This window comes from Diplodia seriata (assembly GCF_021436955.1).
Source record: "Diplodia seriata strain FDS-637 chromosome Unknown scaffold_10, whole genome shotgun sequence".
NCBI lineage: Eukaryota > Fungi > Ascomycota > Dothideomycetes > Botryosphaeriales > Botryosphaeriaceae > Diplodia > Diplodia seriata.
In genome coordinates this window covers 417230-436246 of record NW_027117317.1, presented here as the reverse complement: position 1 = coordinate 436246, position 19017 = coordinate 417230, and the positions used below count along the sequence as shown (strand labels likewise).

At 53.6% G+C, this 19017-nt stretch overlaps 6 protein-coding genes across 6 annotated transcripts; 2 read left to right on the top strand and 4 right to left on the bottom strand.

Moving 5' to 3' along the window:
• Window positions 1-3749: 3749 nt before the first annotated feature.
• On the bottom strand, window positions 3750-5572 carry NAG1_2 (Glucosamine-6-phosphate isomerase (Glucosamine-6-phosphate deaminase) (GNPDA) (GlcN6P deaminase); the record flags this gene model as incomplete). Its single annotated transcript, XM_066780739.1, has 3 exons — window positions 3750-4163; window positions 4222-5379; window positions 5432-5572. 3 exons carry the CDS (start codon window positions 5570-5572, stop codon window positions 3750-3752), a joined length of 1713 nt encoding a protein of 570 aa, XP_066628685.1.
• A 1099-nt stretch (window positions 5573-6671) lies between these two features.
• On the bottom strand, window positions 6672-7829 carry CRH1_2 (transglycosylase; the record flags this gene model as incomplete). Its single annotated transcript, XM_066780738.1, has 2 exons — window positions 6672-6748; window positions 6809-7829. The coding sequence occupies 2 exons, from the start codon at window positions 7827-7829 to the stop codon at window positions 6672-6674; spliced, it is 1098 nt and encodes a 365-aa protein (XP_066628684.1).
• Window positions 7830-8387: 558 nt separating this feature from the next.
• On the top strand, window positions 8388-9964 carry PRO2 (glutamate-5-semialdehyde dehydrogenase; the record flags this gene model as incomplete). Its single annotated transcript, XM_066780737.1, has 3 exons — window positions 8388-8688; window positions 8767-8928; window positions 8982-9964. 3 exons carry the CDS (start codon window positions 8388-8390, stop codon window positions 9962-9964), a joined length of 1446 nt encoding a protein of 481 aa, XP_066628683.1.
• Window positions 9965-10821: 857 nt separating this feature from the next.
• On the top strand, window positions 10822-14425 carry GDH2 (NAD-dependent glutamate dehydrogenase; the record flags this gene model as incomplete). The annotated part of the gene is made up of 9 exons (XM_066780736.1): window positions 10822-11012; window positions 11069-11191; window positions 11248-11788; window positions 11848-11887; window positions 11947-12192; window positions 12247-12604; window positions 12661-14188; window positions 14239-14339; window positions 14392-14425. 9 exons carry the CDS (start codon window positions 10822-10824, stop codon window positions 14423-14425), a joined length of 3162 nt encoding a protein of 1053 aa, XP_066628682.1.
• A 1052-nt stretch (window positions 14426-15477) lies between these two features.
• ARE2_2 (Sterol O-acyltransferase 2 (Sterol-ester synthase 2)) lies at window positions 15478-17360 on the bottom strand (the record flags this gene model as incomplete). The annotated part of the gene is made up of 2 exons (XM_066780735.1): window positions 15478-16541; window positions 16595-17360. The coding sequence occupies 2 exons, from the start codon at window positions 17358-17360 to the stop codon at window positions 15478-15480; spliced, it is 1830 nt and encodes a 609-aa protein (XP_066628681.1).
• A 714-nt stretch (window positions 17361-18074) lies between these two features.
• Window positions 18075-18975, bottom strand: SLS55_009333 (uncharacterized protein; the record flags this gene model as incomplete). The annotated part of the gene is made up of 2 exons (XM_066780734.1): window positions 18075-18775; window positions 18828-18975. The coding sequence occupies 2 exons, from the start codon at window positions 18973-18975 to the stop codon at window positions 18075-18077; spliced, it is 849 nt and encodes a 282-aa protein (XP_066628680.1).
• Window positions 18976-19017: the final 42 nt, after the last annotated feature.

The following is a 19017-nucleotide window of genomic DNA, read 5'->3' as shown; positions in this document are numbered from 1 at the left end:
ATTCTTCTTCTTCTTCGCGCTCGAAAATCGTACGATTAGCTTCGATTAACGCTTCATCAATAAAGCGTAAAAATCTAAGCTAGGATCGCTTATTTTTAGGGCCAGCGTAAATTCCCTAGGCAATTAGAAGAATCTAGTTGTTGGGATCGAGCATAGAAGCTACCAGTAAATAACTAGAAGCTTCTACTTTTATATGCGCAGCATTAATCGAAATAAAATTTTAATTATTGACAATAGCTGCTGCGCAAGTAGCATTAGGAGCAATAAAAGCATATCTAAATAATTAATTAGTATATTTACTTAATATATAATATATTACTAAAATGCTCTACTTTCTTCATCTCGCGAGAATCGCGTAAAACCGCCTCCATTGCCGTAATTTTGTCGAATTTTACGAAGGTAGGGCTATTCAGTAATAAACAAATTAGTTCTAATGGCTGATTTTAGAAATATTATTAAAAACTTACCTGAATTCGACGAATCATCTCTAATTAAGTATTAAACGCCTCGATTTTCGCCTGTTTACGAATTCGCCAGGCCTGCTAATAGTTGATATCAACCCCATGGTTAATACGCTCGAGGGTGCGTATTAAACTTGGCTGAATTTAGGGTTCTTTCTTAATTATATTGCGTTGGTGGTCGATTAGAACGCGTATAGAACGTTAATATCGCCAATTTTCGTGTATTTGCGTGGAAAAACACGTATGAGGCTTGAGTTTCTTGACAATTGTATCGCCTAAATAGAATATATCAGTAAAGTTTAAATTAATTGCAATTGGAGTGATTGTGAAGAGTTAAAAAGAGGGAAAAATAGTAAAATTACTTACCTTTTTTCTATCTAATTTGAAGTAGAAATTCGCACCCAGCTAGTTTGCATTCCTAATGCGTACGCGTTTTATCGGCTCTTTTCAATACGCAAGATTCGTGTCGCTGTGCTAGATATAATCTAGCAGCATCTCGTGCAGCTTTTTAGTCGAAATAGATTGCGCCAACTTTAAAGGGTTGAGAATCTGCCATGGTGGCAGATTTCTACTATTTTTACCTATATAGGACTACCCTATTATATAGATTTAGAAAGGGGGCTGAAAAGGGGCTAAAAAGGGGCTAAAAAGAGGCTAAAATGCGCGATTAATTTTAAAAAAGAGTCTAGAATGCGCCATTAATTTAAAAAAAAACTGGGTATTTCGGTAAATATTATTTACACAAATACCCTACTTTACAATATATTTACCTAAATACCCAGTTTCGCCCGTTTTATAATTTATAAGGAAATGCATAAAAAGTTATGCTTAAAAGTAGGGTATTTAGGTAAATTTTATGAAAACTGGGTATTTAGGTAAGGGTATAGGTATTTCAGAAATTATTTTCGAAAAACTAGGTATTTTAGTAATTTGCCGAGAAATCTACTACTATAGTAGATTCTTAATTCTTTAAAGTTAGCGTAACCTATTTTAATTAAAAAGCTATACGAGATGCTACTAGATTATATCTAGTATAGCGATACGAATGTTATATATTAAAAGAAGCCGATAAAACGCGTACGTATTAGAAATATAAACTAGCTAGATACGAATTTCTACTTTAAATTAGATAGAAGAAAGATAAGTAATTTTACTATTTTTCTCTCTTTTTAATTCTTTATAATTACTTTAATTATAAGTACTTTAAATTTTACTATTTTTTTCTCTTTTTAATTCTTTACAATTACTCTAATTACAATTAATTTAAATTTTACTATTTTTTTCTAGTTTTAACTTCTTTACAATCACCCTAATTATAATTAATTTAAATTTTACTAATATATACTATTTAGGCGATATAATTGTTAAGAAACTTAAGCTATATATGTTTTTTCTACGTAAATATATAAAACTAGCGATATTAACGTTTTATACGCGTCTTAATCGACTACTAACGTAATATAATTAAGAGAGAACGATACCTGCTTAATTATAGAAAAAATACGCTAAAGAAGGCGTGGCAGACCTCGTAATAACGAGCGTAGGCGACGCCTTACTACGTAGCAGCAATTACGCTAGGCGCAGTAAAGATAAGATTAAAGAAACGTAATTCGCGGGCCTTATATAATTCTTAGCCGCGATTAGCTGGTTTAGTAGAGAGAAAATTACGAAAATTCGCAAGAATTAAGCCAATCTAGTAAAGATTTAAGTAAATTTAAGGGATTTTCTTCTAATTCTAAGGAAGAATCAGTAGAATTCGACCTAGAAAATGCGAATTTACAAGAATTAGGCGAAGATTCGAGTAAATCTAAGGAAGAATTAGAAGAAAACAGGTCTAGCAGCCCTTAGGGAATTTAGGGGCACGCAAATTCATAGGAATCTGGCGGATCTGGCGAATCTGCTGTAGAGAATAAGGAAGAATTAGGAGAAAACAGTCCTAGCAGCCCTTAAGGAACCTAGGAACACGCGAATTCATAGAAATCTGGCGAATTTGCTGCAGAAAACGTGGAAGAATTAGTAGAATTCGACCTAGAAAATGCGAATTTATAAGAATTAGGCGAAGATTCGAGTAAATCTAAGGAAGAATTAGTAGAAAATAGGTCTAGCAGCCCTTAAGAAATCTAGAAACACGCGAATCTATAGAAATCTAGCGAATCTACTGCAGAGAATAAGAAAGATTTAGAAGAAAACACCCTCTCTAGCTTAATTTTAAGCTAGAATCCAGATTTTAGCTTGCAAATCGACGAATTTAAGCTAGATTTTACGCCAATTTTGCGTAATTTAAAGCGTTCTACGCCGAGAATACGCGAAAGCGTAAGAAGAAAGGCACTTCGCCTTATAGAAACGAGTGAAATTACTAAAAACGAAGATAAACTTACGTAGAATTTTATTTTAAAGGCGTTTAGTGTTGATTTTACTTTATTTTCTTATAAAATACTAAAATATTTCGAAAAAACTTATAAAGAATAGCTTAAATAGAAAATAAAAAATGCGTTAATTTTAAAATTAATTTTCTCTTAAACGGTAGAAGATATTAGAAAAACTTTTAAATACTATTATAATATAGTATATAAATTACTTAAGTTAAAAGTTTTACGTTTTTCTATAAAGAAACGAAGTTAAAATGATTTTTTTAAAAAAAACCGAGTATTTTAATAAAAAGTATTTATCTAAATACCCTACTTTACATTTTATTTACCTAAATACCCGGTTTTTCGTAAATTACGAACTTTACTTTATGTAAGGTCTATTATTTATCTAAATACCCACCTAGGTATTTAGGTAAGGGTATAGGTATTTTAGAAATTATTTTTAAAAAACCGGGTATTTGAATAATTTGCCGGCCGATATGTTTTAGCATGGCGCGGACTTATTTCTTTTATCATACGGATGTCACGTAGGCGATCCTTTACGAACCGAGGCCGGATCGGCTGGCGTGCCTGTGCCACTTTGCACCATTGGTAGTGAAGATGCTGTCGCCAAAGAAGTTGTGCCACTCCTGGTTGAAGTGCTCGCCCTTGTCGTAATCGGCGAACTGGATGGCCAGAACAGCCTTTGCTGAGATACTATATCCAGGCCGAGGGGGTTAGGTGGCGCGGACAGGCGCGTAGCCACCCAGGGCGAGGGGACGGGGTATTATTGCTGCCTCCCCTAGCTTGGCCGGAGCCAAGTGCCTGCTTGACTCGGCCGATCGCCACCCCACGCGAGAGAGCCACAGACACCGCTGCGGGGTAAGACGTCACCAACATTGCTTCTTTCCTACATCACATGCTATCTACCCTCCGGTGCCTAGAGCGCGCACTGCGTTCCGTTCTGGGTGCAGAACGGCATCTGGATCGGTTCCGCCTTCACGCCGCGGGCCACCAGCCGCTCGCGGAAGTCGCTCAGCCGCGGGCTCGCTGTGATCTGGCTCCTGTTCTGGCCCTGCTCGTCCTTGGCTCCGCTCCACAGCACCTCCGCCGCCGCTCCGGCACGGGGCCACACCATGCTGTCGATGACGGCCGGGTCTGTCTGCTCCGCCCAGATGTGGCACTCGCCACCCACCACGAGATGCGTTTGGTTGGCCGGCACGCCGCTCAGCGGGTCGTACGAGTACATGAGCCTCCAGCTCTTGCGTGGCGAGCAGTAGTCTGCAAACGGCCAATACGTCGACGCCGTCTCGGGCGTGAAATCTAGCCACTGGCCCTTGCCACAGTCAAGATACTAACAGCCCTGTCAGTCCATCGTCGTGCTTCTGCTTCTGTGCCGCAGCCGCACTTACCCAGTAATTGTAGTTGCCCGCCAACGCCTTGTGCCCACCGGCGACCGTGTCCGCAACAGCCTGGTCCGACTGCCACGTCTGGACCAGCACATCCTTGCCGAGCGTGACATTCCACTCCAGAAGCATCTCTTCCCACACGATCGGCCGGAGACCGTAGGCGCGGATCTGGTCGTGATTGCGGTCGACAAACTTCTGCATCAGGGGCTGCAGAATCGCCGTGGAGTTGGACCGGACCGTGTCGTCTAGCAGATACGACTGAACATTGACTTCGTCGCCTCCGCTGTGAAAGTAGGCCGTGTGCGACTTGACACGCGGCAGCACGTCGTCCAGCAGCGTGTCGAGAAAGTCGTCGACGGCGGACGAGTTGAGCTTCAGGGTACCGCACGGTGGCTCGGCGCAATATGTGTCCCAGTCAGGCTGCACGTTGAATGCTGCGATGAGATCCGGGTTCGTAAAGGCGATGGAGGCCGTGTGGCCCGGCATGTCGATCTCCAGGATGGGCTCGATTCCGAGCAAATTGGCGTACTTCTGGATGTCCTCGAGGTCTTCGGGTGTGTAGACGAGGCCGGCGGCGTAGGCACCCTTGGCCGCGAGCTCGGGGATGGCGGGAACCACCAGGGGCCAAGACTGGGAGTCGGTGATGTGGATGTGGAAGCGGTTCAGCTTGGCAAAGGCCATGGCATCCAGCATGCGCTTGAGATCGTCGACGGCAAAGTAGTTGCGCGAGACGTCCATGTTGAGGCCGCGGTGAGCGAACTTGGGGGCATCCTGGATCTCGACAGGGGCGAGGCTGGTGTACGAGCCGCCTTGAGAGTGCTTGAAGAACAGCTGCGAGAAGGTGGTCAGACCGCGCAGCAGACCAATGGAGGATGCTGCGGAAATGACGACCTCGCCCGACTCCGGGACGCTGAGCGAGTACGACTCGTCGACGGTGTCGTCGAGCGGAGTGATGGCATTGGTCGGATCAGGCTTCGTCTGCTGCAAGGCGATGGAGGAGATGAACTGCTTGTCGGACGTAGAGGGCTCAAAGTCGGAGAAGCGCGGGTGGAATTTCCACGGCACAAAGGAGTGTTCGAAGATGGTGTCATGAGTGCGTTGGATGGCATTCTGCACGAGTTGCTGCGGGGTGACGGTGGCCGACGAGTTGTACGACGTGGTCTGGGGAGCAGTGTCAGCCGCAGCTGACCAGGGAGCAGGGAGCCTCAGGTACCTGATTGCTGGGGGCGTTGTAAGTGATTTTGACGTCACTGCTGATCCAGAGCGTGGTGTTGCCGGAGCTGTACTGCGACGGAATGGGCCACAGCGCGGCAGCGAAGGGCGCGCCGGCGGCGAGCAGGGCGAACAGCTTCATCATGGGGCGGCGCAGGACGGGGACGAAGTTGTAGACAGGCGAGGCTCGCAACCGGGCGTGCGAAGTATATTTAAACGACGGGACGATGGGGGCGGCGGGTCACCGGGCGGTGTCACTGCAGGAACCTAAGAAGCGAGCGGCCGGGGAGCCCTGGATAGCGGAGTGCCGGCAGCATGGCAATATGCTCTCCGCGCTGCTGACACGGTCAGGCTACCGGCGATGCAACGCTGCGGCCGGGGCCCGCTGCTGATGGCCGGCGCCTCCAATTTCTCCACCCCTGCCGCATTCCGCCAGCCCTCCTTGCTGTGGGCAGCACGAGGCGCCCGTTGCTCGCCCACCCGCTCAGGGCGCAGGCTGCCCCATGACTCGCCTCCAGGAGATCGCCATCTCCTTTGCCTTTGTCGACTCGTGCAGGGGCGCCATGTGCGGGTAAGGTTGGCGCATCAAACACTGGCCCGTGTGGCGTTGAAACAAACAGCATCACCACCGCTCACTGCCAAGCCACCGTCCATGCGCTTCGCATGCACCAGCCGCCCTGGATGGAGACGTCGGCCTGGGCCTGCGCCGGCCCCTCATTCTGCGCGTACGCCCGTCGCTCTGCTGCACCAGCCATCACATTGGGTATATATAGTACCTGTACAGCATTCCTTCGCCCGTCCGCTCACGCTCTTATTGCCCTTTGCGGCTCCAGGCTGACTGTGAAGCCCACTCGCTGACGTATACCGCTTCTTCCACCCTCCCATCTCGCTCGTGACCCGTTTCTCATTACAATTACAGAATATCTATGCCAAACGCCCAACGCTATGCGGATTCGGGTATAATGATCGCTTACCAAAGGAAGAATGCCGAGAAAAAGAAACACGCAACAAAACTCAGCCACACCGGCCCAGTTCGGTCTGACCCGCCGGTTGCTGTCGGACTTGGCGCCGCAGTGCCCGACATCTCAGCCGCTTGAATGGCATTCTGCGACGACATGGCCGTGGCTGCGGCCGCATTCGGCGCTGCCGTGACCACGCCGCGCCAGTAGTCCGACTTTGCCGCACCCGCCGAAACCGTGACGACGGTGGTGAAGCCATGTTGGTCGAAGGTGGGGAAGACTTCAATGTCTCCAGCTGATGAGGAATCCGGCCGAGACGCTGCAGACAACGAGGTAGGCGAAGCGGGTGGGGATGTCGACTATAAAGAAGCATTAGCAGACGCGCTTCCATGGAGAGCTAGTACGAGATGAGGCCTTACGCACAAGGGCCGAGCTAGGCGGAACGACCTTGCCGGAACTTGTGACGGTCCAGCCGCTTGGGAGGCCTGGGTAGCTGGTGGCTGTCTGCGTCGACGCCGTTGTGAGGGTGGTGGATTCCGGCACCCACGGATACACCGACGGCCTGACGTAGGTGGACGAAGAGTCGTGGGTACCCGACCAAGGAATCGGCTGTCCGCTGGAACTCGAAGTCACGGCTGGGGCAGCGCTGTCGACGTTGCTGCCGCCGGAGTGGACGCTGCCATCGACGGCCACGATGGATTGCCAGGTGCCGCTGTTGTCGCCGTACTTGTACTGGGTGCCGGTGGAGTAGTCGGTGACGGTGAGTGACTTCAGCTGCATCGTGAAGGGTCCTTGCGAGTAGTCCGTGGGCCCACGCGCCCACTCGACCGTGCCCGGAGAATTGAGGTCAGGATCACCGCCGGCCCAGGACCCGATCTTGATCTGCATGGGCGTCTGCGGATACTGGCCGCTCGCGTCAGCCGGCTTCAGGGCCCGGACGGTGACGCCATCAATCTGCCACACCAGCTCCTCGGCAGTCCATTCGATGGTGTACGTCTTGAAGCCAGTCTGGCTACCGGCGTCGGCATGAAAGGCGCCGCGGTTGTAGGTGGTGGTCTGGCCCTTGCCAAAGTAGTTGGTTTGCACCTCGTCTGCGTCGGATCCAAGCCACTCCCAGTCTATCTCATCGAGATCGTCGGACTGCAAGATGGCGGAACTGACGATGCCGGCGCCGGACGAGGCCTTCATGGAGAACTCGACCTTTCCGAACATGATGTACCATTTGGACGCAATCTTAGGCGAATCGCCCGACTTGGTGATGGTGAAAGACGCGCCATCGGAGCCGTAGGACACGGGACCCTCGGACGTAAAGCTGTCGGACTGCTCGGAAAAGTCGATATCCACGGACCTGCCTAGGGCAGCATTGGTCTGCGCGGTCGCGCTGCCGAAGAACAGAGCAGCAGTCGCAAGCGCGGCGATGGCGCGTGCGGGCGTTCTCATGTTGGCAGTGGAGAAGGTGGAGGGTGGAGGAGAGTTGTGGAGGCTCGGGGCAGAATTGTGGGCAAGCTAGAGGCTGATGTGCAGAGTGACGCGGCGCAAAAAGAAGGTTTCCTGCAGCAGCAGTTGTTATAGGACGCACCACCAGCCATCGCATTTCACAAGCGACGCCATAAACCGCCGCCGAGAGCCTGCAGGGCAGGCGCCACGCGACGTGGCAGCAGCATCGCAGGCTGCTGTTGGCCGCCGCGAAAGTGCCGGGGCTGGAGAGGAAAAAGAGGAGGCTGAACCGCCAGCCACTCGCGCGCGCTCCAGCCCACGGCCGGCAGCGCGCCCCGAACCCCGGATTCCGCCTGGGCGACTTCGGCCCGCCCGCCTGACGCACCAAAGAAAAAAAGCTCGACGACCTGAGCGCCATCCTCCTCCGCAGAACCTCTGCCCGATCCCCCGCACCAAGCAAGACCCTGCCTGTGCACCGGCTATTTTTGATCTTGCACCTGCCACGTGAGCCGCACCGGGCCAAGCCCAAGCGCTCGTTGTCCTAACGCCAACCAGTCGACTATGTCTCTAACGAACGCCGACCCCCTGGAGGCTGCGCGCTCTGCCCGCCTGGCATCGCGCACGCTTGCTGTGCTGCCCGCCCAAGCTCGCAACGACGCCTTGACCGCCATTCACGATGCTTTGGCCGCTGCACGCGACGACATCCTGGCCGCTAATGAGCGCGATCTGGCCGCCGCCACCCAGGCCGCGCAAACCGGCGAGCTGAAGGAGAGTCTGATCAAGCGCCTCGACCTCGGCCGCACGGGCAAGTACGAGGACATGCTGCAGGGCATCCTCGATGTCAGGCTCCTGGACGACCCGCGTACGTGTTGCATTGCGTTTGTTGCCTTTGCTTTTTGCAAATGCCGCTGTGGGTGACCCGACGTTGACCACTTCGTAGTCGGTAGGACCGACGTGCGCACCTTGCTGGACGACGGCCTTGTTCTCGAACGTCGCTCGTCTCCCATTGGCGTGCTACTCATCATTTTCGAGGCTCGCCCGGAGGTTATTGCAAACATTGCCTCTCTCGCAATCAAGTCCGGAAACGCCGCCATCCTCAAAGGTTCGTGACAAGTCGCATACTGCCAGCTGCCGGCAAACGCTCATGTCACACAGGCGGAAAGGAGTCGACCGAGTCTTTCAAGGCCATCTCCACCGTCATCTCGAACGCGCTCAGCACCACGGCCGTCCCGAACGACTGTCTGCAGCTGGTGACGACCAGGGATGCCATCAAGCCCCTTTTGGAGCTGGACCAGTACATCGATCTTGTCATTCCCCGCGGCAGCAATGAGCTTGTGTCTTCGATCAAGAAAAGCACGCAAATTCCGGTGCTCGGCCACGCTGACGGCTTGTGCTCCATATACCTGCGGGCCGATTGCCCAGTTGCCATGGCCGCAAAGGTTGTCGTCGACGCCAAAACGAGCTACCCCGCAGCCTGCAACAGCGTCGAGACGCTACTGGTGGACGAGGACGCACTGAGCACCGTCCTGCCCGCCGTTGCCGAAGCATTGCTGGCCAAGGGTGTTCGGCTGCGATGTGATGCGGCGTCAAGGGCGGCACTTGCGTCGGTGCTGGACAAGCATCAAGCGGCCTTCTTGCAGGATGCGGAGGACCAGGATTTCAAGACCGAGTTCCTGGACCTCATCCTTGCCGTCAAGACGATCCCGCGTGCGGCGAGCGCAGGGGAGGCGGTAGACCTGGCCATTGCTCACATCAACGAGCACTCGTCGCACCACACAGACGCGGTGCTGACACAGGATCGGGCCATTGCAGAGCGGTTCCAGGACGGGGTGGACAGCTCGTCGGTTTTCTGGAACACGAGCACCAGAATGGCGGACGGGCAGCGCTTCGGATTCGGCACCGAGGTGGGCATCAGCACGAACAAGATCCATGCGCGGGGCCCCGTAGGACTCGAGGGCTTGACGATCTACCGCTGGCGCATCAATGGCAACTGGCAGGCATCGGCGGAGTACGGGTCAGGGGGCAAGGCGTGGAAGCACCAGAAGCTGCCGGTGGGCGAGCAGGAACGGTATGCGGCCACGGAAGACGAATGGGAGGCGCTCAAGCAGTTCAGAGCGGCACGGGCGCGCAGCGGGTGAGCAGCCGGAGCGGAGGAGCAGCCGGAGCGGGTGAGCAGCGTGGAAGGCGGGAGAAGCAGGAAGGATAGAGCCGCAGGTTGGGGCAGAGGGGTAGGGTGCAAGCACGAGTCAGGACGGCCAGGTGGGGCGCGTCCACTTATCCGCGCAACAGCGGCCTCGGCGGTCGTCTTCCCCGCAGAAAGCGGCCGGCCCCATGACTTCACACTTGCACTTGAGGGTTATTCTTACGTGAAAACGAGCACGCCGTAGTCAGCTATGGCGATGCAATGACAGCGCAAAAGCGCTGACTGGATGCCACGCTCCATGTGACCGGTGAGGCGGCTCCGATTCTCGCTGACCGTGCAGGGCCAGCGGCGGCGGCGGAGCCAATGCGGGCTTAATGTGGATTAGATCCAGGTACCAAAGTCGCGCATCGTGAGCTTTTGGCCAGGGGAGGAGCGTCGACGAAAGTTGTGCCGGCGCAAAGCGGGCAGCGGACGACGCTTCCCCAGACCTATTTAAAGCCCCGCCGAGTGACACCGGGGGTGCAAGCCAACCTGCTCTCTCGTGCGTCCGCACGCCTTGTTGCTTTTGTTCCTGTGCCACCGCGCTGCGATAAGCCTGTCAACCCGTGGCCGGCGCGCAGATAGAGGTCTGGCGCCCATTGACTTACCTTCCGTCCCGCCGCGGTGTGGCTCCAGCTGCGCCATGGGTTGCACGGCTGGCTGCGAGGCGGCGGTAGCTTAAGAGCACCGCCCGCCGCGGCTTATCTTTCCCCGCCAACGCTTGCTGACCCCTTCAAGACACCTACCAGTTCACCACCTCTGCCGTGCTTCTCCCCCGCATCCTTTCCCACCGCGCCTCGAGCAGCCCCCAGCATGGCCTCCACCGCCCCGAACGGCGTCCAGAACAAGCTTCTGGACACCATCGCCCGCACGCCCGGCCGCCAGCCGTCGCCCCAGCCCACTCACCTGAGCGTTCCCGGCTCGACACATCACCGCGTGCTACACGAGGAGGGCCCGGGATATGTCGCGCCGAAGTTCGAGGGCAAGGAGCAGCAGATGGAGACGTACGCTTTAGAGCTGGAGAGCAAGCGACATCTCGCAGTCGACTAACACATCGCAGGGTCATGGATCAGGTTGAGGAGAAGGGCTTCATCCCGGCCGACTTCGTCGAGTCTGAGACCAATTGGTTCTACAGTGAGCTCGGCATTGACGACAGCTACTTCGCTACCGAGTCCGTCGAAGCGTAAGCGTGCCGTTTGCCCCCGTTCCCGCCCCCGCCGGCTGACGCGCTTGCTGCAGCATTGTGAACCACATCCATTCGCTGTACGCCGCCAAGATTGCTGCATATGCCCGTGATGACAAGCTTCTCGAGATCCGCTTGGACAAGGAAGCTGCAGATCACGCAGTCTACATCGACACGAGCAAGCCTGGTGTTAGTAACATGGACGGTCCGCAGTATGAGCGCCGCATCGACCAGAAGTACCTCAACGCCTCGCCTGGAAGCAGCCTCTACCGCGTTGAGACCTTCCGCTCCGCCGGCCTGCTACCCGGTGGGAACGAGCAGCAACTCCGATGCTACTTTGTGTACCAGTGCGAGTTTGCCAATGATGCAACCACGTCCGCCGAGGAGACCCAGCTGGAGAAGATCGGCGAGAAGCGTTTCTTGCAGAAGGCGACGAAGAACACCAAGGATATTTACAAGCAGGTCCTTGAAAATGCCGTCATGCGCACAGGCCCCGTCATCGAGTGTTTTGACATTGAAGGCTCACGTGAGAAACGCCTGGTCATCGCCTACAAGCAGGGCTCTGCGCTTGGTCTGTTCAGTGCCTTGAGCGACCTGGTGAGCCCGCTGAGATTCCGATTGGCTAATACGGAAAAGAAACTGACGTCCGCGTCTAGTACCATTATTACGGCCTGACCTCTTCCCGCAAATATGTCGGTATGTGTTCAGTTCCAATGTTGCTTTGTGTCCAGAGGGCTGACACCTTCCCTCCGCAGAGCAATTCTCGAATGGCTACACGGTCATGTCCATCTACTTGCGCCCCGCCCCACAATCGGTCAGCTCGGCACGTCACCCGCCAATCGAAGCCTCGGTCCACCAGATCATCAAGGAGGTCTCTTTGCTGTACTGCATCCCGCAGAACAAGTTCCAGCTGCATTTTGCCTCTGGGAGGCTGAGCCTGCAGGAGACCATCTATGCTCACTGCGTGTGGGTTTTCGTCGGTCATTTCCTCAACCGACTAGGTAGGGTGCAATATGCCAGTAAATTAGGCGATGCTTGCTGACCGCTGGTTGTAGGCTCTGAGTACACCACTCTGTCGTCAATGCTGGACAGCAACAACAGCGTGCACGCCGAACTGCTTTCCAAGCTCAAGCGCCGTCTCCGTACGGAGACGTTCACCGCGGACTACATCCTCGAAATCATCAACGAATATCCTGAGCTTATCCACTCACTGTACTTGGCATTCGCAAACACGCATTACGTCCAGACCAGGGGTGAGCAGGACGACTTCATTCCGACTCTGAGTTATTTGCGCATGAAGGTCGACAAAGTTTTGAGTGATTCAGAACTCGAAGGGCTGATTGCCAAAGCTGTGACCAATGAGCATCATGCCATGGTTATGACGGCTTTCCGAACTTTCAACGCCAGTGTCCTGTACGTTCAGCCTTACAGGAGCCTTTCAGCATCATTTCTCAGCTAACATCATCAAGGAAAACAAACTTTTATACCCCAACGAAGGTTGCCTTGAGCTTCAGGCTCAACCCTACCTTTCTTCCACCTTCAGAGTACCCACAGCCTTTGTACGGCATGTTCCTGGTGATCAGTTCTGAATTCCGCGGCTTCCACCTCCGCTTCCGAGATATTGCACGTGGAGGGATTCGCATTGTGAAGTCAAGAAGTTCGGAAGCCTACGCCATCAATGCTAGGTCACTCTTTGACGAGAACTACAACCTTGCGAACACACAGCAGAGGAAGAATAAGGACATCCCTGAGGGCGGCTCCAAGGGTGTCATTCTTCTGGATGTTCGCCACCAAGACAAAGCTAGAGTCGCCTTTGAGAAGTACATCGATAGCATTCTTGACCTGCTGCTTCCTCCATCTAGCCCGGGTATCAAAGACCCGATCGTCGACTTGCACGGCAAACAGGAAATTCTATTCATGGGACCGGACGAGAACACTGCCGATCTCGTTGATTGGGCTACGGAACATGCCAGAGCAAGAGGAGCGCCTTGGTGGAAGTCGTTCTTCACTGGCAAGAGTCCCAAGCTTGGTGGAATCCCGCACGACCGCTACGGCATGACTACCCTCTCTGTCCGCGAATATGTACTCGGTATCTATCGCAAGCTCAGCCTTGACCAAAGCAAGATCCGCAAGCTTCAAACCGGCGGACCGGACGGTGATCTTGGTTCTAACGAAATCCTTTTGGGTAATGAGCAATACACGGCGATCGTGGATGGATCCGGTGTCCTTGTCGACCCTAACGGCCTCGATCGCGATGAGCTGGTGCGCATGGCGCGGGACCGTGTCATGATCTCGCAGTTCGATACAGCCAAGCTCTCTCCCGAGGGATACCGTGTTTTGGTTGAAGAGAACAACGTCAAGCTACCTACCGGCGAGGTCGTCAACAACGGAACACAATTCCGCAATACTTTCCATCTGCGCGATGGCTCCGCATACGACATGTTCGTCCCATGTGGTGGTCGTCCCGAGTCCATCGACCTTGGCACAGCCAACCGACTCATTGTGGACGGCAAATGCGTCATCCCGTACATTGTCGAAGGCGCCAACCTGTTCATCACCCAGGATGCCAAACTTCGCTTGGAGAAGGCGGGGTGCATCCTTTACAAAGATGCATCCGCCAACAAGGGCGGTGTCACCTCGTCCTCGCTTGAAGTTCTTGCCTCGCTCTCCTTTGATGACGAGGGCTTCATCGAGCATATGTGCATCCGCGAGGATGGATCTGCGCCACAATTCTACGATGAGTACGTCAAGCAAGTGCAGCAAACCATCAAGAATAACGCCGCGCTTGAATTTGAAGCCATCTGGAGAGAACATCAGGAGACTGGTGAGCCTCGTAGCATACTCAGCGACAAGCTCAGTGTGGCCATCACCAAGCTCGACGAGGAGTTGCAGAACACTGAGCTATGGGATAATGTGGAGTTGAGAAAGTCAGTTCTAAGTGATGCGCTCCCCAGCCTCCTTCTTCGGAAGATTGGCCTGGAAATCATCATGCAACGGGTTAGTCATTCCTCCAGATCCAGTCATAACAGTGTGACTGACAGAAGCAGGTTCCTGACAACTACCTCCGTGCCATCTTTGGAAGCTACTTGGCCAGCCGGTTCGTGTACCAATATGGCATCTCCGCAAGCCAGTTCGCTTTCTTCGCCTTGTAAGTTCTCCAGGCATGTCCAAACCAAACATCGGTACTAACAGTTCGGTAGCATGAACAAAAGGATGGCTCGTCTCAGACAGTAAACGAAGAATACATTTTGATATCTCCGATAGAGGTTGGACTACAAAAGTAAAATTCTACGATTCAAGAATTGATCAGCAATGGAAAATTGGCGTAAGGGGCTCTGGGAAAGGGAATAATGGATGAATATGTAGCAAATGCTATGGATTTCTTTGGAGAAATGTTTATCGCCCTGGATCCGTGACGACAGCTATCTGTGTCAGCAATCTTCCTGATCAAGCGCGCGCCTCCTTCGTTGAAGTTATTCCCTCGCGTCATGGCAATTACAAAATATCTCCATGCTACTCTATTTCATTCGATGCACTTAACTAGAGCTTTGGGTCGGTAGTACTTATGTGAGTGGTACTCCCTGGTTACGTTTGCAATCTCCAACGGTGAGATTAGTCGGTAGTTTCATCTCAAAACACAATCATTTTTGACGCCCCTGTTCTTCCTGCCCCCGAAAAGGTAGCTCTTTGAAATTCCGATGAACTCCCTCTTGTCGTCAGGAACCTTGTAATATGTCACTCGCGCTAATGGCTTTGGGCCCTCAAACTTTAAGCAGGGATGACTCCAAAGCGCGCAACACAACATTAAAGGTATTTAAACCGGCCAATAGCTTAGAGGGAATGCTCTGAGTAAAATATGCGCATTTGGAGCTAAAGATCTGTGTATATTTTTGGTACACACTTTGATACATGTGGGGTTTCACTCCCAAAGTAAAGAGACTCCCCTTTACATCTAGCGATTTTTACACTGCTTTAGTGTTTAACTTGCACGATGTTAATCATCTCTGTCCTTGAATCGTGGATAAGTGTTACTTAGGGAATAACTGAGACTGCTCGAGTAGTAGAGCGATGAACCACTGCGCCTGAAGCCTCTGAATCCCCGGCAGCTAGGTTGTTCATGGCTCCAGCGAATACGGTCCAGCCACTACTGCGTCACTGACATCTGTTTTAAGAATTGTTTGATAGTTTAGAGGGAAACGGAGAAATGAATCTTCATGAGCTGTTCTGTGTCGCTGCGCTGGTTGGGTAGCTACAGGACTCTATAAGAGGCAAGATGAAAAGGAATATTAAACAATCAGATAAAGACTCGTTATGACGCTTGGTCCAACGAACAGTCCTATCCAAAAGACTACGTTCCCCAGAACAGTGCGCCCTTTCAGCAAGCGAGTTCGACTTAAGCTGACTAGAGGGATTTGCAACAGTTGCGTGGCAAACAGGTAGCCTCGCACCTTCTTGAAGAGACAGAACATGACGAGCTCATGCACTAGGGCAGAGAGCAGGAAGGTAACGAAGGTAGCAGAACCTTTGCTAAGGTGCCACGAGGAGATGGAGGAATGGTAGACGTGACGCAAGAGGAAATTGTGCACAGGACGATTCCAGTCGCGCGCATACTGATCGAAGCTGACGCTATTCCACCAGTCCCCGTAGAAGCCCCTGTCCGCAAAGCGAGTCAACTCGGCCAGGACATTGAGAATACATTCCCAAATCAAATACCAAGTAAGGATTTGCTCAAGAAGCAAGGGGAACAGAATGTCGCTGACTATCCAAGGAAACTCCAGCGCGCGCTCCTGGAGCGTCATGCCAGCCTCTTTCATGCGAACCGTCTCGGCAACAGGTGGGTAGATGTAGGCCTGGGAAACAACAATCATGACCCAGATTATTCCAAAGGTCGCAGCCGTCTTCTCAGCCACATACCACCAGTTGATGCGCTCCTGGCGGGGGTACTCCAGCTCATAGACAAGCGTCGGGAGCACCGTCCAGTCGGCGAAATTGGCAATAGTCAGGTTGTTGGGGTATGCCTGTTCCTCTGAAGTGCTCTTTCCACGCAACTCCGACGCAAGACTCTCTATTTCGCTACGGACCACGGCAGAAAAAGCTTCGAGCTGCTCGGCATCCAAGGGCTCACCGGACTCCACAGCGCGGGCTACGGTGGAAAGGGCAGATTGCTCGTGAAGCAGATTGGTGGAAGCCTTGGAGGCTGACGAGCGGCGCCTCCGGTGGAGACTGTCGGATTGGGGCATCTCGAAAGAGGTGGCCATGGGGCTGTTTGGGAGAGAAACCGTAGGCTCCTTTGCGGAGAGCTCGTGGAGCTTTTGCTCCAAGAGCTGTTTGCGGCGATAGACCTGCGAGACTTGGAGGGCTTAGCAAAAATGCGTTAGGTGGACTGGGCGGCATGGGACTTACGGTAGCCATTGTAGAAGGAATAGCTGTGCTGCTTCATAAGGAAGACCATGCAGTGAAGGACGGTGAAGATGGTGTGGGTCCAGGGCCAATCCCGGTAGATGGTCCAGTAGAGGACGGCTCCCAGGTACGACGTCTGCCAGAGGTGTTCGATGATGTAGCCCGAGCCTTCCCAGGCCAGGTAGCCGGCGACGACGGCCTTCTGCAAGGCAAAACCAAAGAGAGTTGCGAGGCACATGAAGCCATCGGTGAGGCCCAGGACGACGACGTCGCGCTCGAACATGAGGTTCCAGATCTCATTGCGGCCGAGGACGCTGCCGTATATCCTCCAGTTCTTGGCGGCGACGCGGATGAGCAGCAGGGCAATGCATAGCCAGAAGAGGGTGAACCAGCCGCGGAAGGGCGAGTCGTAACTGAGCGAGTTCTGACGGTCGAAGGTGGAGAATTGACGGGTGAAGACCAGGTCGCGGAAGCGGAGGCGGGGGTGGGGACGCTGCTCCTGCTGAAGGCCGTGGCGCAAAATGCGGCGGATCTCGTGGTCGTTGGCGGTCAGCACATAGTGTCCCTTGGTGGCCGTGGCCTCAAGGTTAACTTGCACGCTCTTCCGGCGACCGTGGGACGAGGTGTCGGCTGGGGTGCGCACGGCGTCGTAGGCACACGGGCTGCTGCCACCGGAACTGTCTTGGGCGATGAGGCCGGGAGTGTCCAGTCCGCCGCCCTCGCTACCGGCAACGATGGCCGAGGGGTCGAAATGCATGTCGTCGTTCATGGGGTGGTGGTGGTTGGCTCATGCCAGTTTTGCCGCGCCCCTGGCAGCACCCGCCGCAGCGATCCGACGGAAGGTGACATCCATCAGCAAGTGACGTCATACAGTGTTGCGCGCAGGGACGCAGGGGCCCGTGCCACGTCGGCTGTTCCTGCGCAGAGGTCGAGCTGGTTGGAGCGGCGAATGCCGACAGACCTTGCGCGTAGCTACTCCCTCACATTCGTGTACATGTACTCGTTCTTGGCCTGTTAGTGGTGAGAAAAATTCCTTGCTATGTATCCTGACCTGTCTAGTGATCTCTCCGACGTCGACGGGCTTTAGGTGATCGCCTTGTGTTCAAACGTATGCTGGGCCATCAGAACGATGGCCGGCCTCTGGCCTATGCATCTTGTACGGCAGGTCTTCTACTAGCTGCCTACGGCCTTCTCGCACTGCTCATGATACAGACGCGAGCCAGGTCTGACGACTGCTGAGACAAGGTAATCAACAGCCTATACCGGTGCTGCCGCTAACCCCTGGCTGAAGCATTTGCCCATATTCGAAGATAATGAAAGGTACGGCTGCGGACGTGGTTATAATCAATTCAAAGAGCGTGGCAATTTAATGGTAAAAGGGGTCGCATGTGCTTTGGCAGTAAATCTCCCCTTATCCTATGGTCCGCCCTTGCAGTAAATTGCTTTCCCTTCATTGTCTGTGCTGGACAACACATGGTGCTTTTTAGTATAGATCCAGACCCCCGAAGACGGCCGGTTGCTCGCCCTGGCCGTCAGGTTTATTTTGCGAGGCATGCAAATCTCTGCGCCTCTGCTCAGCCTCGGCCCTGCGCCTCTCCTCCTCTTTCCGCTGCGCTTCTTCTTCTGCTGCAGCCTTCCTTGCCCGCTCCTCCTGCTCCTCGGGTGAAAGTACAGTTGTGGGATCCTTGCCCTGCTCCACCATGGTTTGGATTTGACCGAGCGCGCCCTGCCGAATCTTGTCTTCTGTCGGCCATGGAAACCACGGGAGAGCTCCCAGACCGGCTAGCCAGGCTTTCTGTTCCGCATTGAGAGTGGCCATGGTGCGAGTTTCCTCGGAAGCCGCAGCAGCATCGTCCTGCTGAGACTCTGGTGCCGCAGTGGTGCCGTTCATCATGGTGGCGTCTTCATCGGCCTTGTCCTGCGCAGACGCAGCAGCGTCCTCTTTGCGGGGCGGAGGGCGGAAATTAGGCGGCACGGTGAATTTGCCAATGTGTTTGGCGTATGCTAGTAGCTCCGCCGTGCTTACATCGCGGGCATCGCGGGCGGGAGCGGTGACGGGCGTGGCGATAAGCTCCCTGCGCGTGTCGGCGAGCAAGCTTAGAGTCGACTTGACCTGGGAGTCAAGCGCGTCGGCGGTCTGACGCAAGGCTAGGATGCGATGATAGTTGGCCTGGTGCGCGGCGACTAGGCGAATGATGTCAGCAGTGCAGTGTGGGGAGCTCGGAGGTGGGCGTACGCTGTTCGAGACCGCGACTGAGCTCATCGTCGGCGGCGACAAGGTCGACAACGGCCTGCTGCGAGGGATTGTAGGAGGCGATGGAGTCGATCAGGGTGTTGAGGGAGGTCTCGACGCGCTGGAAATGCTGGTCGAGTAGTGCATCCATGTTGCGGCAGAGGGCACGGGGTGGCGCAATGGGTCGTCGGCA